This window comes from Armigeres subalbatus, chromosome 1, assembly GCF_024139115.2.
Source record: "Armigeres subalbatus isolate Guangzhou_Male chromosome 1, GZ_Asu_2, whole genome shotgun sequence".
In the NCBI taxonomy this organism is placed as follows: domain Eukaryota; kingdom Metazoa; phylum Arthropoda; class Insecta; order Diptera; family Culicidae; genus Armigeres; species Armigeres subalbatus.
In genome coordinates this window covers 136,664,149-136,688,553 of record NC_085139.1, presented here as the reverse complement: position 1 = coordinate 136,688,553, position 24,405 = coordinate 136,664,149, and the positions used below count along the sequence as shown (strand labels likewise).

The 24,405-nt window shown below is 40.8% G+C and overlaps 1 protein-coding gene across 1 annotated transcript in view; it reads right to left on the bottom strand.

Annotated features, from left to right (window-relative positions):
* LOC134206672 (hemicentin-2) overlaps positions 1–24,405 on the bottom strand; it is an 821,032-nt gene that overhangs the window by 693,206 nt on the left and 103,421 nt on the right. The window contains exon 2 of the mRNA XM_062682403.1: positions 11,506–12,501. Coding sequence (XP_062538387.1) covers positions 11,506–11,590 — 85 coding nt within the window. The 5' untranslated portion in view covers positions 11,591–12,501. The remainder of the gene's footprint in view (positions 1–11,505; positions 12,502–24,405) is intronic.

Genomic DNA, 24,405 nt, shown 5'->3' with positions numbered 1-24,405 from the left:
GGAATACACTCAACTTGTTATCAACTTGTTCTTGATCGTTTTTTTGTCCCTTTCGACCATTTGTACTTTTCGACCTTAAGTCTTTTTCAACCTTTTGTCCCTTTCGACCTTTTGTCTCTTTCGACTTTTTTCCCTTTAGACCTTCTGTCCCTTTCGACGTTTTGTATTTTCGACCTTTTGTCCTTTCGACCTTTTGTCATTTCGACCTTTTGTATTTCGACCTTTTGTCCCTTCGACCTTTTGTCATAGATTCCATTCAATGAACGTAACTGTGTACATATTGAATCTAAGGATAGCAAAGCAGCAAATTAGTCTTGCGGAGTTCAAAGTATGTATAATTTCCAACCGCGATGCGTCTCCGAATTTCTCTGTTGGTATCGTTTTCGGCGGTCACCAGTATGCTCAAGTAAACGAATTCTTTACCCTTCTCGATTTCGTCATAACCGATACAAGCTCGGGGTGGGTGGCTTACGTTGTCTTTTCTAGAGCAATTTTCTATCATGAACGTCGTCTTCGACGTTCCAAGTCCAAGTCCAATCCGCTTAGCTTCCCTCTACAGTCTGATGTAAGTGTTCTCAAAGTTACGTGCCATAATATCAATGTCGTCGGTGAAACCAAATAGCTGAATATACTTCGTGAAAATCGTACCACTTCTGTCAATCCCTGCTCATAATATTGCCCTTTCCAAAGTAATGTTGAATAGCAAACACGAAAGACCATCACCTTGCCGTAGCCCTCTGCGGGTTTCGAAGTTACGTGCCATAATATCAATGTCGTCGAAGAAACCAAATAGCTGAATGAACTTCGTGAAAATCGTACCACTTCTGTCAATCCCTGCTCATAATATTGCCCTTTCCAAAGTAATGTTGAATAGCAGACACGAATGACCATCACCTTGCCGTAGCCCTCTGCCCGTTTCATAGGGACTCGGGAATGGTTCTGAAACTCAAACTACGCACATCACGTGTCAGTACGTCCCTCTTTTGACGACACCTGACGTAGAAAGAATTTTAATTATTGACTAGCAAAAGTATATAGGTTAGAAGGCACTATTAGAAACCAAAAAAAACTTTGCATTCAACAAGTGTTGCATTCCAGGTCATCCGAGAATTCCCTGGAGTCTACACGCGTAACCCATGGCCCTCCCGTAAAGCTGGTAGATCACTTGCGTAGTGTTTTACGGTGTGAGGTTTATTTACCGAACCAAGCCCTAGCTTAATCCATTTTCAAATTGGGGCAATAAGTTGTGGTATTTCAAGGATTCATCGTATTTAGTCCTCTCTAAGAATTGCAGTTTTTGAATTATAAAAAAATCAACTTTTTTTTTGTTAAATATCTTGGCTGTGCATATGCACAGCACATGTTTCGAAATGGACAAATTGATATGAAATTTGCGAAAAAGAATTCACGTGTCTTGGAGGGACTCGAACCCTCAACCTCCTACTCTCTAGATAGGCGTGATAACCCCTACACAACAAGACCACTTAAAGGTCACGTTTGCGGAAAAGCCATCAGAATCCGAGTACCAACCTCCACCGCGGTTACCTCTCTTTTTTGCAAATTGAATATCTTTCGGATGCTTGATTTGACCAATCTCCACATGTGCTTTACTGTTGTATATCCACAGTCAAGCGAGTGCACATTGTTTATAAAACGAGAGGATCGCACTCCATGCCCCCCAACAACGGGTTGGGCGGGAAGGTATAGAATGCGAATCAATCGCACTCTGCTGTGCCAAAGGCTTGCTTGGCTAAAGTATTTGATGAGTTTGATTGCCTTACGTCAGCACAATCAGACTCATCAAATGCTTTAGCCAAGCAAGCCTTTGGCACAGCAGAGTCCGATCGAAGCCAACAGAGTACATCTTTGGAATCCAACCAGAAGATACGCTGACTAATGTTGATAGAGAGTGACTTTGATACGATGTCTGCAACCCGGACACCAATAATAGCCGCTTGCAGTTCAGAACGAGGGATCGATAAAAATTTGAGTGGTTCAACTCTCGTTTTAACACCTACCAAAGTGCATTCGACAATATCGCTTTTTTCGAATCTCAAATATACAGCCGCGGCGAACCCGTTCTCACTTGCATCGACGAATGTATGCATTTGAGTGACGGTGCCTTCTCCCAAGGGCGTCAACATCCGGTAGCAACGTGGAATTTCGACGGTTGTAATCTGAGGAAAAATAGCCAACCATTGCAACCACTTCCTGAACTGCGGTTCTTCGATTGGGTCGTCCCAGCCTACAGGTGTTCGCCATATTTCCTGGAGCAGTACTTTTAGGAACATCAAAACGACTGCTATGAGCCCTAACGGATCAAATACCATCATTAGCGTTCGTAAAATTTCCCTTTTTGTTGGTTGACGGTTTCCAGATATCAGCTCCTCGTCGTATCTTCTGGAGATCTTATACGTGAAGTAATCCTTCGATGTATCCCACCACATGCCTAGGACCTTTTCAGTGGTACTTTCTTCGCCGATATCAAGATTCTTCTCATTCGTCGTTTCTTCACTAACAGCAGCCAAAACTTTCCGACAGTTTGAAATCCAGTTTCTCATTTCAAAACCAGCGGATGTGTGGATTCTTTTAACATCTCGTACAAGCTGAATTGCTTCTTCTGTAGATTCGACACTCACGAGCATATCATCCATATAATACCGTTTGACGATTGCGTTGGCTGCTTCCGGATGTGTTCGCTCATACTGTTTAGTGTTCATGTTTTTAACGAATTGTGTAGTACTAGGCAAACAGCAGCCCCAAACGTCATCACCTGTACCACATAGACACTTGGCTCGGATAATCGATCATCGTCCGCCCAAAAGAATCCCTGACAATGTTGATCCTCTTCTCGTATTCTTATCTGGTGAAACATCTCGCGGATATCACCACTTACTGCTATTCGGAACTCTCGAAATTGCACCAGCACGGAGAGTAGGGATGTTAGCTGATCAGGGCCTTTTAGTAGGAACGTGTTGAGAGACACTCCGTGGACAGTGGCTGCAGCATCCCACACTAGCCTAGCCATATCGAGTTTTTGTTTCCAGGAGCGCTTGTGCTCGTTGGTCCTGATGCGATATTAGGAGCTTGTCTGGTTTTACCACCCCAAGGCTATCTAACGGCAGGCAGGATTTGACGACCTTGTGCAAGTCGTCATCTGGTTTGCATTCGTAAGTCTGCACACAGTGGTAGTTAACGTATCGCTCAGATTTCTCTTTGCCTGTGCAATTTCCGAACACCATCCACCCAAGCCGGGTTTTGGCGGCAATGGGTTCATGGTCGTTGCCTTCACGACTCTTGATGACATGGCCAAGTTTAGCGTGATCTAGGCCTATGAGGATTCTAGGACTAACTTCACGGTACGGCTCGAGGGGCAATCCTTTTAAGTAAGGATATTTCTCTTGGATTTCGGTTAGCAATAACGTTTGTGGACGAATTTGTAGTGATGGCATCGTACAGACACCTGATAGCTCATACTTGGTAGAATTGTGTACGCCAGAGATCTGAAGGTTGATCTGCTGGGATCGTTGCTCTAACTTCTGGGTACCGCCGGTCCATCTCAGACACAAAGACTTTGTCGGCCCTTGCACACCCAGCTCATCGGATAGGCTCTGCTCTATCAGCGTTAGTTCAGACCCATCATCAACGAACGCGTAGGTGCGTATCGCTTTCTTTGGTCCGTACAGCATGACTGGAACTATTCTGAATAAGATCTCCGATTGCCCTTGGTGAACATTACAGCTGAGATCCGTTCTCCTCGTATCTGGTTGTGAAATGTTGGTATTTACTGATGTCCGCGGAGAAGGCCTTGGAGCTTCATGCCTTTTGGCGTTGTGTAACAGAGGATGGTGAAGAAACTCACATCCATTCGTCCCACACGGCTTCGACTGCTTACACGAACCATTATGCTTACGCAAACATTTCCGACATAGCTTACACTCTTTTACCGTTGCCCACTTAGAGTCGTAGCTAAACTCTGCGAATTGTTTGCACTTAGCAACTTAGCAACTTTGCATATCACGCATTGTTCTTTGGTACACACAGCAGACGATTTTGTCTTAGAAGATGTTTCGGGAACCGTTGACTCCGACTCGGAATGGAAATTCTGAAACCCAGATTGCTTGCCTTGCCGAGTACGCTGCTTACTGCTGCTGCTACAGATCATGACTGTGGTACATCCTCAGCGGTGATGTTCAGCCACGCGCTGAAATCAATGAGGGTTGGATTCGGTTTTTCACGCGACCATCGGGCCCAGTCCATCTTGAGTGACGATGGAAGTCTTTCAACCAGTTCATACCTTAGCGAAGTATTGTAAACAAAGTCGCCAACCTCGCACGCTTGGATCGTAGCGACAAGGTTCTCTACCGTGAGTGCGAAATTCACGACGGTCTCTAGCTTTTCCATATTTGGAGGAGGTAATGATCGAACCTTCCGAATTATGGCCTGGATGATAGCTTACGGTCTCCCGTAGAACATTCTTAGCGTCGACAGCACTCCTACTACGTTAGAAGGATGGAGCAGTCGACACCTCACAGCTTCTAATGCCTTTCCCTTCAGGCACTTTCGGAGACGCAACATCCCAAGTAACATTTCAAGTTTTATTCCGCTCTAAGAATGGTTTTCAAGATCAATTTATAAGATCTAACAATAAAACCGAATAATACACGGCAACCTTATGATGACCACTATAAGAGTAAGATATTGCCAAGTGGCCCTCTCCAGATAACCACTATAAACCTATTATAAGAGCATTTAGAAACCCTTTTTAAACCACCCGCAAAAAAGAGAATTTGGCTGCGGCAGCTGACAAAATGTTGCTTTGAAAAAAGAGAAACAAAACTTTGCAGAAAAATAATAATAATAATATGGATTGCTGATGAAAATTATGATGATGACAACAAAATAATTTCAGGTTGTTTTTAAGATTCAGTACCATTGAAAAGGAGTGCGCGTTCGGTTTTATGGGCAAAGCTAGTGAAAAAATAAGGTTGAACACCACGCGCCGGCAATATAACGTGATTCAATGAAATAAAACGAAAATATTTATTACCACAACGTCTAGGATGCCCACTAAATCGATTAGTACTTTTGCCCAAATTATTATTAAGCAGAATTATTTTTAAGAAAAAGTATGATACGCGTTGAAAATGTCGTAAAATCATGAATTTCAGTGATATATTTCACTGACTGCGCAATGCTTTTTCATTTTCAATATGGCCATCATGGAATTTGATCAGAAAAAATTTACTTTTATTGAACACCGTCATAAACTCAATGCAAATATTCTCATGGGGGTAATTCATTTGGACCACATTATGACCAAAATTTGAAGGATAATTCGAGCGTTGAAAATTTGATTTATTACGCTCTTCAACACAACCATAGATCTATTCATATGGTCCATTGGCATTTGACGTTTGAACCTTTTTTCAACAGACTTATGAGAGCTTTATTGATAGCAATAAGAGCGCCAATAAAACTGAGCTATTATCTTGGTGAATGCTGTCATAAATCCGCAATAAGAATTAGATAAATCTAAGAAGCATGGAAATTGTTACTTGGGATGTTTTCCTCATTTGAGAACCCACACATTTGGGCTGAAGAATTGAATACAGAAAAGAAGAATGGCCAATCTTCCGGGTTCCCACTGAACTCTGGCAAATCCTTTGAGACCGCTTGGCGCGCAGCAATTTGGCTCCGATTCAGGATGCACACTGTTTGGTCAGTTGGTGCATGTAGAGGTAGTCGATGAAGCGGAGTTGATCGTTGGCCGGGAACGAATTGATCACCACCTACCAATGCACAATGGGGAAATCCGTTTTCAAAGGTGGAAAAAATTGATAACTTTCTTCACGAATAACTTACAGAAGAGATCAAGAGCTTATTCGAAAGGGAATTCAGTGAGGGCTGTTTCATGGACGTGGGACGCTTCTGTATGTAGTTATTGAGCTCGTTTTGCCCTAATGCCCCATAAATCGCGAGTTTCCAAACTATTTGTCATTTTATCTTTAAAACATTGTTCTAAAATTGAGTTTAGCTCTTCACTATGGATCCACAGAAGGGCACTAAATATATTTTGTTGGTAAAAGTTGGAAATTTAAGGGATTTTGGGGTCAAATACGCACAACATTTAGTGCAACACACAGTGCAACACACAACACAAGTGCATTTTATGTGAAATTTTCATGTATTCTGTAAGAAATAGTAATATTTACAGATAAGTGTTGATATTATTGTCTCAAAGTGTTGCACGGATATTGACAAATGTTTACCGAACAAAAATTAATGAAATAAATCGTTTCACAAATGTTTTATTTGGTTATTTATGGAGTAAAAACGATTTTAAAACTTTTGAATAGCACCTATGCCAAACATTTCCAAACCATACCCGATAGCACAACTAGACAAGAATAGTCATATGTTATGAGTCTTGATGTGATCATAGATAGGAGGTGATGGGAAATACTCTTTTTTCTTACCTTTTTGCCCAAATTCTATGAAATAATATAGCTCAATGATTCTGAGCAAGAAAATGATGTTGTAATGTTTATTCAATTGATATTTTCCAATGATATAATGAAAATAACTAATAATCATATGAATCATTAAAAATATTGAATTATAGGGGATTTAGGGTCATACAGCTCATTTAATGTAACTTTTATACAAAATACTATAACTTTTCTCACGAGCGACTCACAGGTAAGGTTAAGGGCTTATTCGAAGCGAATTTTCCTAGAAATTCAGTGAGTGACGTTTTATAGACATGAGACACTTCTGTATGTAGTTATTGAGCTGGTTTTGCCCCAATGTCCCATACATCAAAATTTTTCATATTTTGGTACTTTTATCTTTCAAAAATTACACTGAAATTCTGTTTTCCTCTTCATTGTAGAACCATTGTAGATCCATACATAGCACTATACATATTTTGTTGGAAGTTTAAGGATTTTGGGGTCAAGTAATCATCAAACAGCATCTATGTGAAGTTTTTATGTATTCTGTAAAAAATAATAATATCCAAGAAATCATTTAGACTATATTACATAGAATAATCATTCAGGGTTAATATACGGTGATTAAAAAACTTGTAAGCATTGATGTAGCTCTACATATAGTCAATTTTGGCTACTGCCTATTGATTATTCAGATATTTACAGATAATAGTTGATATTATTGTCATAATTTTTTAACAAAATTGATACCATAAAAAACATGTCATGAGAAAAGAATATTTCCTATCTATTCCTATCTATTATCACATCGACTAATATTTTTACTCTCATCTAGTTGTGCAAACGGGTGTGGTTTGGGAATGATTGGCATCGGAACTTTCAGAAGCATTTAAAAAATTGGGTTTTACGCAATAAATCACAAAACAAAACACTTGCGAAATTATTTACTTCATTAGTAATTGTTTCGCAAACATTTATCAATGTCTGTAGAACATTTTGGGAGAACAATAATATTTCTATTAATTTTCACAGAATACATAAAAAATTCACGTAAAGTGCAATTCAATACTTATTTGACCCCAAAATCCCTTAAATTTCCAACTTTTACCAACAAATCATGTATAGTGCTTTTCTATGGATCTATAATGAAGAGGAGAACACATCTTTAGTACAATACTTGGAAGATAAAAGCACGAAAAATATGATAAACTGTGATGTATGGGACATTAAGGCAAAACGAGCTTAATAACTACATACAGAAGTGTCTCACGTCTATGAAACATCTCTCACTGAATTTCTTGGAAAATTCGCTTCCGAATAAGCCCTTAACCTTATCTGTGAGTCGCTCGTGAGAAAAGTTATAGTATTTTGAATAAAAAGTTACATTAAATGAGCTGTATGGCCCCTAAATCCCCTATAATTCAATATTTTTAATGATTCATATGATTATTAGTTATTTTCATTATATCATTAAAAATATCAATTAAATAAACATTAAAACATCATTTCCTTGCTCAGAATCATTGAGCTATATTATTTCATAGAATTTGGGCAAAAGGTAAGAAAAAGAGTATCTCCCATCACCTCCTATCCAGGATCACATCAAGACTCATAACATATGACTATTCTTGTCTAGTTGTGCTATCGAGTATGGTTTGGGAATGTTTGGCATCGGTGCTATTCAAAAGTTTTTAAAAATCGTTTTTTACTCCATAAATAACCAAATAAAACATTTGTGAAACGATTTATTTCATTAATTTTTGTTCGGTAAACATTTGTCAATATCCGTGCAACACTTTGAGACAATAATATCAACACTTATCTGTAAATATTACTATTCCTTACAGAATACATGAAAATTTCACATAAAATGCACTTTGATGCGTATTTGACCCCAAAATCCCTTAAATTTCCAACTTTTACCAACAAAATATATTTAGTGCCCTTCTGTGGATCCATAGTGAAGAGCTAAACTCAATTTTAGAACAATGTCTTAAAGATAAAATGACAAATAGTTTGGAAACTCGCGATATATGGGGCATTAGGGCAAAACGAGCTCAATAACTACATACAGAAGCGTCCCACGTCCATGAAACAGCGCTCACTGAATTCTTTGCAAAATTTCCTTTCGAATAAGCTCTTGATCTTTTCTGTAAGTTGTGCGTGAAGAAAGTTATCAATTTTTTCCACCTTTGAAATCGGATTTCCCCATTGTGCAATGTTCCTGGATTAATCTAAGGGATGTTTGGGGAAATTAGGGTGGTGCGTATGTGCACGCTGCGATGGCTGACATGTTCGGTGGTGATGAATCGATAGTCGTTTATTAATAGAAGTTAGACTCGGAGCTGGCTGCTCCTGCGGCTGCCTCGAGTTATCCGATGCTTGTCCATTCACGTCTTCTTCAACTAAACCGGAGTCGATTTCCTCACCATGGCGTTCAGTGAATAGTAATTAAGATATAAGGGCGTTTTTAACTATTATTTTAGATTTAGCGCGATCCCTTGATCCAATTCACGTTTGTAATACCAGGTAGTCGTTTTGTTTACATTTCATCTTCGCGAATCGTTCCTGCGCAAGCAGGCCGGAGTGGTTTCAACATCAGTAGCGTACGTTGCCAGTAGGGGCTTTGCTACCAATCGACGCACGGGGCGTAGTTAACAGTGCCCTATATAAATTTTGTACCTAATTCACTACTGGATAAATATGTTATAAATATTCATATTCTTTGCTGTATCTAAACATTCTTTGCTATCATTTTCCTTTAAAAATTCATATTTTCCAGGGAAAAATTGCATTTTGGATTTTTTTTTTACTCGCGAACCACTGTGCCACTCCAGTATACAAACCGTAGTAGGCTGCTAATTCTGAATTGTGTGGAATGGCCAGCATCCCATTTCGATAGAAATATACCGTTTTGACTCAAATCCCGACCATGACTCATCTTCCGAACACTGGCGTTTTAGCGCCCTAAATCTAAAGTTTTAATCGGTATTCCGTTCCTCAGTACAGTCAAGATTGCAAAAGAATTCAAGCTTCTATGGAGAAAATTACATAAATAAAGCCAAAATGTTCGGAATGTTAGTCAGATCGGTATTCATAGAGCTGCAATGAGAGAGGCCTTGCTTAGAGACGCTACCCTTTCTAAGCAAGGCCTCTGAACCTTCTGATCAAATTTAATCGTTTTGGATCTCAAAATCTCAAAAATTCTTCAAACTTTGCCACAGCAATATTATCAACCTTATAAATCTTCAAATATGAAAAACTGATTATGTGGAATGTTGATTTAAAGTAGCTTCAACTGTATGCAATGTATGCTTCAAACTTTCACATATTGTTCTGAAATATGTCTCTTTAACGCTCTATTCCTTACGCACATAGTAATATTTTCAAAGTTGATTCATCACTTGCAGCAACACATTTTAATAAACTTTGAACAATTCATACACCGACAACTACTGCATACCATAGCAGGTAGCCATTCTTTAGATAATCCATTACCACACAAACAACGAACGGTAGTTCCCACTCAAGTTATGCAGAAATTCCAACAAAAGTCGAAGTGCAAGAAATGAAACTTTCTCGTTCCTTGGCAAGTTCTTTTTCCTTTTCCATTTCAGCCAACTCACAGCCTGGAGCCCCCCGGTACCTGCCAGACATTTAAAGAACCCGGAGTGAAAAACGGGGCCAAGGGGGGTAATGAAAAATGACTTTCAATGGCATACCATCAGCTACGTACCTTAAGAGTTGGCACTGATGGTGGTGAGTACTTTTGCGTGCGATTTTCCTTCACTTCTACAACAACTATGAGCGTGCATATTCCCGTACTTATGGCTATGTGACTGTACAACGATTTTGCATAAAGCTGCCAGCTTATTGTACATGTGCACGTGCACCCCACCTTGATGCTGCCGGCTCCGCTCAGTAACGGCGACGACGGCCGAGGGGAACTTCGTATAAACCCTGTTCACGTAGACATAAAAGAAATTAGTGGGCTAAAGGTACTTAACGCTGAATAAATTTGCTTTTACTTACACGCTTTTCCACGGCTGAGTGGAAAACGAGCTTTGGAGTGTCCCGGTGCTGCACATGTCATTCCGGGTTCATTGAGTCTGGAAGTTGCTTCTGGCAGTGCGCTGCATTTGAAACTGAATTTTCATTTGTTCATGACACAGTTTGTGGGGAATGTTTGTCATTTGGATCAAATAGTTCTTTTCAATAAAGGTATTGGTAAATTGATAACTTTCTAAAACCATTTTCTTAGCTGTTGATAAATCGAATTTGTATTTTTCCATCTTTCAAATGAAAGATGTTGAATCAGAAATGATTGAATTGAATTTTTGCACGGGCATTTCTTTTGATAAATAATCGGTTTTCCTAATTCGTTTTAATTACTTCATCATAGTATTTGGGTTGTCGGAAAAACATACGCTGTATAAAGAATAGTTTGTGTCATAGCTAAAAACAAATGTAGCTGTGATTAGGGCTGAAAACCTCTCAAATGAAGACAAAAAAATGTAGCTGTCACACTATAAGCTTAATTAGAGCTATGATGGCAAAACGGAATTTTGGTGGACAATTGAATTTTAAACGTTTGTGTCATCTGCATCTAATCATTTTTAAATTATTCTGTGCTCGGAAAAGAAAATTGAAGCCATTCGGGATAGATTGAATTTGAAAAAACTAACCATGCAGTGTATTTTATTCAGACACACTCCCTTAGTTTTATTGAATTCGGAACGGGTACTACCATCCGGAAACACTTTTTGTTATTAGGGGGCAAAGTTTACGCAATTGTCGACGGTAAGAAAGGATTAGGTAAAATTATTCTAAAAGTTTGCTAACATTCGTGCAGCTCTGGTATGTAAAATGTCATAAACCATCTAATTTATGAGCCATGAAACTCGGCAACGATTTTGCAAAGTTAATTGTTTATTTATTCAAAACAGGCTCATAAACTGTGTTTTATTCTGGCAGGCAAAAGCCTTGTCATTATTTTAATTCCCTTGCACCTCATAACACTCTAAAAGTCAGGGTAGAATAAAGTACTCACCATCTCTAACACTTGTTGCCCTTTGGACCAGAACTGCTAAGAACAGGCAGATCACCTGCACTGGAAACTCGATGAAATTCGCCATCTTTGCACCTGTTTCTTTGCCTTCTTTGTCTTTGATAGGTTGAAACTTTTATCCGAAGATACGAAACGGTTGTTCTTTGCTTGCAATTTTTGTTCCTTTGGTTGGACCAGCACCAAAGCAGATGTTGCATTAGCTTTGACTTAACAACTCGAATTCATGTTCCACCGTGCTGCTTGCAAAGTTTTCGGACCTTTCATGCTTCTGGGACCGGTGAATTACCATAATCAACTTTGATCGTCATCTGCGCCGAAGGTGAAAAAAAAACACCGAACGCATCGAAGGATCTAGAAGCCCAAACCTCGCTTTCGTTAGGTGTTATATTTCGAAACTTTTTTCCTTACTCACACACATAATTCCAATATTTTCCCATCTAGTCTAGAGCGTGAATGTTTCAGTTAAGGATAATCATCCCTTTTCCGACTGCTCTCGAAACGCTTTCCTCCCCAACAGGTGATTAAATTTCCACCGTAGTACTTTCTGCAACGTTTCACATAAAATTCACGGCTATTTCACCCTTTCGTTAACTTCTCTTATGCTGGCTTTCGGTTCTCTCGACATTCGTCCACCATTTTTGCGGCGCTGAGACCTGCAGGCCCCGGTGAAGCGGATTATTTTATTATAAATTATTCCAATAGTACCATCACTTGCAATTTGGTGCTTCAAATTTGTTAACCTCTCGTGCCGCAGATACTGTCCCCCATCCGCTTTATCACACCTCTATCGTCGAAAGGTCCTTCCACTTGGGTGGCCGATATCCGAAGCTCAGCGGTTCAAATGAAGCTGCCCTTTTTTCTGCTGTCGAGTTCGTCTTTCGACGGGGATCGTCATTTGCATCTCCCTCTCGAGGGAGTTCCGTGAGCACAGAACCCGCACGTGGATCCAACGGGAAAGTTTTCCATAATACGTAACACCTGTAAATTGATAAACAAGAATAAAAGAAGAATGAAAAAGTTGCTTCTAGGTGTTATTGCTGTTGCTGTTGGAGTAAGGGAGAAAAAATCACATTTTACCCCACAGAGTGCCCTGAGCGAACTGGGCGGCGGCGGGTGATGGGTTACACAATTTGCATGTCCCGCCAGTGCAGGAGCCAATCCAGCCAGACTGGATGGTTCGAGATAGCTCCCAGGTTCGAAGGTAGGCAGTCCCCGTGACTCTCGGGGGAATTTCACGGTGAATGATTCGAGAACTGTTTCGGATCATGTCGAGAGCGCTTGAGAATGCAAAGTGACACCGAATGCTTCGGAATGTGGATAGGCTCCGTCATGACGATACATTTGCTTCTGAGATCTTCCCGGAAAGAGCATTAGGCGGCGTTTGATGACGAATTAAATTGCTGTTGCGTCTGTTCTAATGAACAGTCACTCTAATTTTCATGAATATATTTACAGCATATTTTAGAATATAAAACATTGTGTAAAATTCGGCAACTTCACGAAGCAAATATTTTGAATATATCTTTTGGTCAGTTTATTGTTGATCGAATCCTGAAAGTCATAAATTAGAAATACAAAGGTACTGTTGATATACCACGTGGACAGGTTTGGCAGGGATTCAGATACCACTCTCCTCCAGCGTGGGCAATTGCCTATATAAGTTTTCAAAAAATGAGCCATGAGCATTAGCCATACCCCTCCTCTCCCCAAAACTGGACAGCCCCAAGCTAGTATGACGGATAGAACAAGCCGTAGCCTATGAGCAATGAAACGAATTTTGGTGTTATGGGGATATAAAAGCAAGTAAAAAATGCTAGGATGAACGTGAGTGTCACTTTATTCTCTGTTCTAATGACAATACTCCAATGCACAGAACAGTCTAGAAAATTCACAACCCGAAAGTTTTCATTGTTTTGTTTTATAGCTTTGCATCTTCCCACTAGAACAAGGATGGACCTTCACCACAATGATTCATTACCAAACTGCAACAAAAGATTGGGAAATAAGATTCAAGTTATCCATACCAAATCACCAGGCGTTCACCATTTATTTTTAATGCAATTGAGTCATTTGCACCACCATTCGGGCGTTTTGCCGCAGGTCTGTTTTGAAAATATTTTTTTTAATCTGTAAGGAAGATACAAAGCACCCTGTTGTGTTCAATAGGAGATTAGCATGAGCATTGAGCACTTCGCACAAATTCGTAGGTGGTACAAGCCAAGACTATTGTATGAAAGTAGCATCACTTTCATCCGTTACCACAGATATTGATTTGGGACTAATAACTATCTCTTAGATGGAAGCTATGCACTCTCCAATAGTCGAGATCTGTCCTGGCCACGTCCTTGCGAATGCTGAGGAAGGGGAAGGATGGTTAGTTGGACACATACTTAAGAAAGATGCAGAGAACTCTACGACCTCTCATAGGTGCCACGAAAGGTTTTTGGGATTGTGTGGAAGGTTATAACAGTAGGGATCGTTTTGGTAGAACTTGAAACACAGAAAAAAAACAAAGATAGAAATACAAAGTAGGAAAAAGACTCCTTTCAAGAGGCTCGGAAGCTTCCTTTCAAGAGGCTCAGAAGCCTCCTTTCAAGAGGCTCGGAAGCCTCCTTTCAAGAGGCTCGGAAGCCTCCTTTCAAGAGGCTCGGAAGCCTCCTTTCAAGAGGCTCGGAAGCCTCCTTTCAAGAGGCTCAGAAGCCTCCTTCCAAGGGGTGCGGAAGCCTCCTTTCAAGAGGCTCGGAAGCCTCCTTTCAAGAGGCTCGGAAGCCTCCTTTCAAGAGGCTCGGAAGCCTCCTTTCAAGAGGCTCGGAAGCCTCCTTTCAAGAGGCTCGGAAGCCTCCTTTCAAGAGGCTCGGAAGCCTCCTTTCAAGAGGCTCAAGCCTCCTTCAAGAGGCTCGGAAGCCTCCTTCCAAGAGGTGCGGAAGCCTCCATTGAAGAGGCTCGGAGGCCTCCTTTCAAGAGGCTCGGAAGCCTCCTTTCAAGAGGCTCGGAAGCCTCCTTTCAAGAGGCTGGGAAGCCTTATTTCAAGAGGCTCAGAAGCCTCCTTTCAAGAGGCTCACAAGCCTCCTTTCAAGAGACTCGGAAGCCTCCTTTCAAGAGGCTCGGAAGCCTCATTTCAAGAGGCTCAGCCTCCTTTCAAGAGGCTCAGAAGCCTCCTTTCAAGAGGCTCAGGAAGCCTCCTTTCAAGAGGCTCAGAAGCCTCCTTTCAAGAGGCTCAGAGCCTCCTTTCAAGAGGCTCAGAAGCCTCCTTTCAAGAGGCTCGGAAGCCTCCTTTCAAGAGGCTCAGAAGCCTCCTTTCAAGAGGCCCGGAAGCCTCCTTTCAAGAGGCTCAAGCCTCCTTTCAAGAGGCTCGGAAGCCTCCTTTCAAGAGGCTCAGAAGCCTCCTTTCAAGAGGCTCAGAAGCCTCCTTTCAAGAGGCTCAGAAGCCTCCTTTCAAGAGGCTCAGAAGCCTCCTTTCAAGAGGCTCAGGCCTCCTTTCAAGAGGCTCAGGAAGCCTCCTTTCAAGAGGCTCAGAAGCCTCCTTTCAAGAGGCTCAGAGCCTCCTTTCAAGAGGCTCAGAAGCCTCCTTTCAAGAGGCTCAGAAGCCTCCTTTCAAGAGGCTCAGAGCCTCCTTTCAAGAGGCTCAGAAGCCTCCTTTCAAGAGGCCTGGAAGCCTCCTTTCAAGAGGCTCAAGCCTCCTTTCAAGAGGCTCAGAAGCCTCCTTTCAAGAGGCTCAGAAGCCTCCTTCAAGAGGCCCGGAAGCCTTCTTTTAAAAGGTCCAGAAGCCTTCTTTCAAGAGGCTCAGAAGCATCTTTTCAAGAGGCTCAGAAGCCTCCTTTCAAGAGGCTCAGAAGCCTCCTTTCAAGAGGCCTGGAAGCCTCCTTTCAAGAGGCTCGGAAGCCTCCTTTCAAGAGGCTCAGAAGCCTCCTTTCAAGAGGCTCCAGAAGCCTCCTTTCAAGAGGCCTCAAGCCTCCTTTCAAGAGGCTCGGAAGCCTCCTTTCAAGAGGCTCGGAAGCCTCCTTTCAAGAGGCTCGGAAGCCTCCTTTCAAGAGGCTCTGAAGACTCCTTTCAAGAGGCTCGGAAGCCTCCTTTCAAGAGGCTCGGAAGCCTCCTTTCAAGATGCTCGGAAGCCTCTTTTCAAGAGGCTGGGAAGCCTACTTTCAAGAAGCTCGGAAGCCTCTTTTCAAGATGCTGGGACGCCTCCTTTCGAGAGGCTGGAGTCAGCATTTTGTACTTAAACGCAACGTCAATGAACTTTGAACCCATTGTAATGCAAATGCGACAGCAACAGCCTTGACAGAAACTTTGCTGATGGAAATCGGATATCGATAATTATGACGGCCACAATTCCGATAGAAGCAAAGAAGGATGATAAGTGTTAAACGCATTGAAATTATGTCGTTTCCTCGGAAAATCCTAATGCGTCCTGTTCTAACCTGAGGCCTAACCTGAGTTTTGATATTGGATCAACTGGTGAGCATGTTCCAATTCTTCTCTTTATTTCTTTCATTGTATTATATATTTATAAATTACAAATTGAACACTAAATACGTACAGGGCATCGTTTGCTGCTATTGCCGCGAATATTGTGGGAGTCCCAGGTATTCGGTTCACGCTTTAGTTAGCAACGGTGGCTCTTCTCGACCTTCTATTCCCTGAGTAGTTAGTGCGAATAAGGGCGTCCTTGTGAAGTTTTGCTGTACCTATTATGAACAACTAGTACATCCCGTACCCTACACTTCCTGAAGAAATCTTTTTTGCTTCAGGAATAAATCCTTTTTGTACTATTAGTTTTCGTAACAAGAATGGCACCATTAGAGAGCATGAGATTTGATCAAATTATTCGTAGTACTACTTGACCAACACCCCCAGCTGAGTGAGGGGTAGAGGATGACACACACACACGAACGCAACGCCAATGAACTTGACGCATTCACGCCTACAATGCAACGTTCGCGCTGTGCGTTTATTTAACAACAATAATGATATTAAAAAATGCATGATTTATTGAACAGATATTTTTAATTATTTAAATTTATTTAAAATTATTAACGAACCACCAATTCCATCCAATTTATACAGAAATTATACCTCAAATAAAATTATCAATGGAATTTTCGGAGGGATTCCTAGATTAATTACCGAAGAGATCCTGAAAGAATTCCGGTGGAAACTTCAATATTTCAACTGGGAGATCCTGTGGGAATTCTTCCAGGAGGTCCACCGACAGTTCCTCCAAGAATTCCTCCAGTATTTCCTCCGAGAATTGTTCCGGTAGTTCTATCGGCAGTTCCTACGGGGGTTCCTCTGAATTTCTACAGAATTTCCTCTGGGAATTCTTTCTGAAATTCATTTAGGCTTCTTCAGGAATTTATAAAGAAATTCCTTCAGAAGTTCCTCCGAGGATTTCTCTGGGAGCTCTTCAGGAAATTCTCCGGGAGGTCCCCTTATGATGATAATGATAATCCAGCTACATACCCCTACAAAATTTTCAGCTAGACGAGTGGTAGTTCCACTGGCAGTTCCTCCGGGGCTCCTCTGAAAATTCCTACGAGAGTTTCTTCACAAATTCTTCCAGGAGTAACTTCGAGAATTCCTCCGAGAGTTCCTCCGGGAAATCCACCGGCAATTCCTCCGGGTGTTCCTCTGCAAATTCCTCCGGGAGCTCCATCAGTAGGATTTTCCAAAGAAATCATTTACGCTTTCTTCAGAAATACAGCTGCACAATTATTTTACCGGGATCTCAGCAATTTGTTGAACTTTTACCGAGATCCGCACAGCCGTACCCCAGAAAAGTGTTTTTTTTTTGCCGAGATTTCTGTCAAAATAGCTGAAAATTAGCTAATTATTTGCCGAAAACCAGCTAACAAACGTAATTTTTGCCGGAATATCAGTTTTTATTTTGCTGGGCTAACGGCTGTGCGGATTTTGCCGAGCTGCATAAATAAAAACTGAGTGTGTGGAAATTTCTCCTGAAGTTCTTGCGATAGTTTCTCTGGGAGTTCCTGCGGGAGGTCCTATAGGAATTCTTCTAGGAGTTCCCTCTGAAATTCCTCCCAGAGTTCCTACGGCAGTTCCTTCGGGAATTCCTCCGGTAGATCCACCGGCAGTTTCTACGAGAATTCTTCCGGGAGTTTCACCGGCAGTTCCTCCGGGTATTTTTCTGCTGAGGAACTTCCAGACTAATTTCCGTAGGAACTCCAGGCGAAATTTTCAGAGGAATTCTCGGAAGAACTGCCGGTGGAACTTCTGGAGGAATTTCTTGAAGAACTACAGGAAGAATTTCCGGAGGAAATCCTGGAGGAATTCCCGGAGGAACTTTCGAAAGAACTCCTGGAAGAATTCCTTTCGGAGGAACTCCTGGAAGAATTCTTAGAGGACCTCCCGGAGGAACTCCCAGAGAAATTCTCGGAGGAACTTCTGGAGGAATTTGTAGATAAATTCCTAAAGAAAGCTTAAATATTCATTTATTCATTCCTGGAAGAATGCCTGAATAAATTCCCGGAGGAACTACTGGTGGAACTACTGGTGGAACTCCGGAGGAATTTTCAGAGAAACAGGCGGTGGAATACTCGGAATTAAATTTCTTGAGGAACTTCCGAAATCCCATTTCCTGGGAAATTCCTGTCAAATAACCTCCAGGAATTCAATGTGAAGTTCATGAGGGGTTCCCGGAGGAACTCTTGGAAAAAAAACTCCTGGAGGAGCTCCCGGAGGAACTCCCACAAGGAAGTCCTGAAATAATTATTGGTGAAGTTCCTGAATGAATTTCTGAAGAAATATCTGAAGGAATTCCAGGAAAAATACCAGGAAGAATTAATGGAGAAATTCCCGGATGGAATCCTGAAAGTACTCGCAGATGAATTGCTGAGAAAATTACCGGATGAAGTCCCGGGGGTTTGTTCAGAAGAAATTCCTGGAAGAACTATTGGAGGAACTCTTAAATTAATTTCCGAATAAAATTCTGGAGTAAATTGGTGTGAAGTCCGGAAAGAATTCCAGGTTGATTCCGCGGAAAATTTCCTGGAGATGTACCTGAAGGAATTTCCGAAAAAATACCTGGAAGAATTTCCGGGGAAATACTTGGACGAATTCTTGGAGAAATTCATAAGGATCTTTCTAGATGAATTCTTGAGAGATATTCTGAAGGCGAAAAGAATTCCAGAATGAAATCCTAGAAGATTTCGCTATATAGCTTATGGAGGTATTCCCCGAAAAAAATCCTGGAAGTTATCCCGGAGGTATTGAAGGAAGAGTTTTTATAGGTAGAAGTTCCTAGAAAAAAAAATATTGTGGCGAAAAAATGTCTTATGGCTAAAACAATTTTTCATCGAATTTACGCAAACATTTCCTAAGCCCTAAAATATGCCCCTGTGCAAAATGTAAGCTCCATCGAACATGATTTATTCTTCTTCTTCTTGTTGGCATTACGTCCCCACACTGGGACAGAGCCGCCTCGCAGCTTAGTGTTCATTAAGCACTTCCACAGTTATTAACTGCGATGTTTCTAAGCCAGGTTACCATTTTCGCATTCGTATATCATGAGGCTAACTCGATGATACTTTTATGCCCAAGGAAGTCGAGACAATTTCCAATCCGAAAATTGCCTAGACCGGCACCGGGAATCGAACCCAGCCACCCACAGCATGGTCTTGCTTTGTAGCCGCGCGTCTTACCGCACGGCTAAGGAGGAGGGCCCCTAACATTCAAAACACAACGTGTAAACATCAAGTTACAAAAAATTCATAAATTTGATAGCAAGATTTTGAGCACCCCTAAATTATGTCCGATGGAGCTCAAATTTTGCACAGGGGCATATTTTAAGGCTAAGGAAATGTTTGCGTAACGTCCGGTTTTTAAATTCGATGAAAAATTGCTGAAAAAAGTCCCAAAACAGTCGATTTTTTTTCAAAAAAATAATTCTCCAAGTTTCATGCATTTTTGCCTCAAAACAATTATTTCCCCCTTGTGATAAAAAAAAGTTTTACAGCACCCCTACATAATGTCCGATTTAGCTAAAATTTTGCATAGGGGGATATTTTTGGCTACGAAAACGTTTGCGTATCGTCTGGTGTTAAAATTCGATGAAACAAATTTTCATTCTCTGAAAAAAATCCCAAAAATGTTCTATGAGAAAAAATCGATTCTTCAAAAAAATAAATGTTTTTGAAGTAATATCAGATATCGACGTTACATGCATTTTTAAATCATTTGGCATCAAAAACAAAAGTTCGATTTTCGACTTTTCCTTTGGCCCCCCTTGGAAAAATGTTCATGGGAAAAAATTTCAAAACTTTGATGAATTTTAGGCACCTCTAAATCATGTCCGATTGGGCTCAAATTTTGCATAGGGTGATATTTTGGGGTATTATTTATTATTTATTCAGACTAAGGCCGAAGTGGCCTGTGCGGTATATAAGAGTCTTCTCCATTCGGCTCGGTCCATGGCTACACGTCGCCAACCACGCAGTCTACGGAGGGTCCGCAAGTCATCTTCCACCTGATCGATCCACCTTGCCCACTGCGCACCTCGCCTTCTTGTACCCGTCGGATCGTTGTCGAGAACCATTTTCACCGGGTTATTGTCCGACATTCTGGCTACGTGCCCGGCCCACCGCAGTCGTCCGATTTTCGCGGTGTGAACGATGGATGGTTCTCCCAACAGCTGATGCAATTCGTGGTTCATTCGCCTCCTCCACGTACCGTCCGCCATCTGCACCCCACCATAGATGGTACGCAGCACTTTCCTTTCGAAAACTCCGAGTGCGCGTTGGTCCGGGTAACGTATTTTGGGGTAATGAATCTTGTGAACAATGTCGTTTTTTGAAATTCGAAAATGTCATTTACATTGCCACCCTAGTGCACATGTTTAAGGGAATTCATTTCAGTACCCGTTCAATCTTTCAACCATTTAGGGGGGAGGTGACGCCTTCCCCCTCTGCCTCCCTCTGGATGCGCCCTTGGTTAGGTTTACTTTTTACTTGGTTTACTTTTCTTATTTTCTTCACTTCTTTTAACCAATGACAATTCTGACACATCTGACGCGCGATATATGCCCAGCGGTAACAACATATTTTTTTTTTATTGTAATTTGGGTTCTGAAGCATCAATTTGCACTATGTTCTCACGCGGCGTTCTGCGTGCACGCGGCGTTGAAAATATGCTTCGTGGGAATTCGTCCTTAGTAAGGACGGTGCGCTCAATAGGGATTTCGCCAAGTGCGCTGGGGATACACGCTCTGACTCTGATTATGATTTTTTTTATCTAAAGTGGTACTATTTTTATATCGCACCTTTTTACATGAGTTTTCCAGCTTGAATGTAAATAGGCCGCATTAATATTAATGTAATGCACTGAAAAGTTGTTTAACAGAATGTACTTACATTCTGAACTGAAATTACAATCATCTGCCCATAATTTCAGGAAATATTAGTAAAAACCATGGTGGTGCTATTTTTTTACTCAGTTTATTATATTTTGTGTATTTTGTTCACAAACTATCAACATTTGGCAGATTAAATACATCATTCCTGTCAAGTTTTTCCCGTTATAAATTCTACAAAGCCTACACCGTGATGAACTTACAACAACTATATCAAACGCAGTAAATTTTTCTTCATTAAATCTTATTTCACGAAAATAAATACTTTTCGGTCATTCTAGGTAAAATATTCAATTTGGGATTTGATTCTGATGCAAAAAGCTACCCCAGCCCTGTGTTGAATTCCTCAATCAAAATCATGAACAGCCCTTTAATGCACAATTATGATCAAATTTATAATCGAATTGAATATTGTCATGAAATTATTTATCCCTGTTTCACACTAGATAGCTAACTCTGCCAATCATTCACCGTGACGTTTATTATTAACGGTGTCAGTTTATCATCGCCCGGTTGATTTCAGGGTTGAGCTGTCACCGTTCACCGATGACGAGGGGTCTTGTGTCGGAGCATACGTTCCCGGAACCATATTACCTGAAGCTCCGTTTTAAGCTGTACCATTTTGACCCAGCACATCATTACTTGCTATTGGGCGAAGAAATTTGCCTGCATTTGTCCTCACTGGTATCAATAATTATTTTTCTACGTAATACAAGAATAATATCATCTGTTGTTTAAAAAAACAGATCACTCCACCTAACGTTGGTAATGCCTTTCTCTTACTTACTTACTTATGGATCCTGTACACCTGCCTTTTTCCCTCACTATAAAAAATAAGAAAAACACATGAGAGAGGTCGAAATACCACTTTAGAGAGAATATTTCACCTTTCCCATCAATTCATATTAATTTGCGGTCATTTGTTTAGTTCAACGCAATTACCGATCGGGCTAATTTTAAATAGGAAACAACTAGACCGCGTTTTGCGTAGATTGCAATTTATTGTCAGAAAAACGGATAGTGCTAAAGTACCAATCAGTGTGTCTCACATTATTGTACACATACACAAACATACACATACAGAAATCATCTCAATTCGTTGAGCCGGGATGATTGATATATAACAGTAAGGACCTCCGAGCCTCCTATCAAAAGTTGGGTTTTAGAGTGAACCCATACGTATACTTTGGTATACGAGAAAGGCAAAAACCCGGATGCTTCATCCGCGGCTTAAACACATGATTTAAGTGTTGAAAACAAATCTTCAATCAATGTTCATTAATTTCACAATCGAGTGTTCTGCAATTGGTTTTCTTCCAAACTTTAAATGCAATGCATGAAACTCTTCATTGGCCTTAATTTTCCTCCACAAGAAACGGCCCTAAAAGTTGTCACAAAAAAGCCAGCTGAGGGCTGATACCTGGTCGCTGTGTTTGTTCTTTGTTCAACTTTTCCTAGAGGCAAATTATTTCCAACTTTTTTTTTTGTGTGTCAAGCACAGATTCTGACTTGCTGGCGGCACGGACAGTGTCATAAATTAACCATGACCATGATATGTTTCATTTTGGACGATTTCTCTCCGTTCTCGCTCCCGATGCTGCGCAACGCTCCACATGGGATGGAGCCGTTTTTTGCGGAACTGTGACCTGGACCAGCAGGATCAAAAGTTTTCAAATTGATGATTGTGGTCTTGCTTTAAATTAAATGTTCTCGCGGCAATGTTTGCTCGTTTGCTTCAACGTTGTCGCCCGGATTCGGATCGGAAGTGATATTTTCCAGCTGTGGGAAGGGTTTGCTCTTAGCACGTTGCAAAAAAAAACGAACCGGAAACTTGCAGCGACTTTTAATTAATTGAGAATATGGCTGCACTGTAGACTTGGCTATCGTTCATGACACACATACGCATATGTATACCTGTATGATATGTTATCGCGTAATATGTTATTAAAAAAGCTCTAATAAATGATTTTTGATCCATCTACAGTCCGTTTTTATTATCGGCAACGGAAATCCTTCCAATTTCCTGTAACTTATTAAAGCGACATTTTGGAGCTACTTTTGTTCTCCCATATCTCTTCGAGTTTATTCCCTTGTTCAAGTTTTGGGAAAAAAAATCAAGAACCTTACAATTCATTAGCAGCAAAAGTCTTCTCTGGCTATGATTGGGCTGATTAATGCCATATCATGTCAAATTCATCCAACATTTGAAAATTCCAACCTGACCAAAGAAAAAGGGGATGAATTTTACGACATTGGGGCTGCTACCCAATAAAGAAAAAAACTTTTTTTCCGCAGACTTTCTTTTCCCATTGGTCTTCCTGCTCGTTCGAGCTTTGCGCGCCGCTATCTGTGATTTATTTATTTTTCTTATTCCGTACTCCCACCCCACGTTGCCGGTTCTTGGAAACTGGGAGCACACGTATGTATCACCGCGACGATCTCGCTCCGTTTTCCTTCGGCTGGCTGGCTTTGGCGATGATATTGTACGAACGGATTCCACCTGGGTTGCATGATACACATTTATGGTACCGTGATGAATCGTAAACATAAGAACTGTTTTACACACGCGCGGGTTCAGATGGGAGCCTTTTTCCACGGTTATCTACAGCGAAGAGCCTCTGGATAGGGGGTTGGATTGACGGATTAAAGTCGTAAGAATCTCATCAGGCGCGCTTTAAGTCGGATTGGGTGATTTTCCGTTCCACTGGGATAAAGACGTGAATGTTAAGTTCAGCATCAGTAAAAAAATAATTCCGTGAAAACAAAACAGGTTGAGCAATTGCAGAGCAACTAATATTCAAATTAATTCATGTTAATATTTTTTACCATTTTACCATCATTTTAACGTATAATGCGCTATCATTTTTTTAATTTTAAATTATCCTAAGTGGACGGAAACAGAAGTTTCCGCTTTTTAGGAACCTTCAATAACTTAAGACTTGTTTAGATTTCTAGCCACCAGATAAACATGATATACCACTGTGTAGATTATTCAGGAGTTTTAATCCATAGCCCCACAATGCTTCTCCAGTGTTTTGTTCATTGTTATTTTTCTGCTGAATGAAATTATTAGACTGCCTTTCGCTGAATTAAGCCCCGCTTGTCTGCAGGCGTAACTGGTACCACATTCTTACCAATGTCGGCAAAGCTGTTGGATGATGAAAACAAATGAGTTTCATATTGGACGGGTTTTCATATTTGTTTGAATCCAACTCATCGCGCTTATTTTTTTTATTCAAAAATTCATCGCTCTTGTGGATTTCATTGCTAATTATAATTTCAAATATGAAAAATCTACGTTACTCTTATCATATGTAGATTACCCACCGGTGAAATTAAATGTTGTATTTGCGTTCGCTTCTCAAACGGCCTCTCCATAGAGGGCATACCTCTTTGGTGCGCACTGTCATGGTTGCAGAATGATAGGGATCAAAGCGGACGCACAATGATGTTTCAATTTTATCATCTGAAAAAGCATTTAATTTGTTTTAACCTGAATTTAAGTGAATTTATGAAAA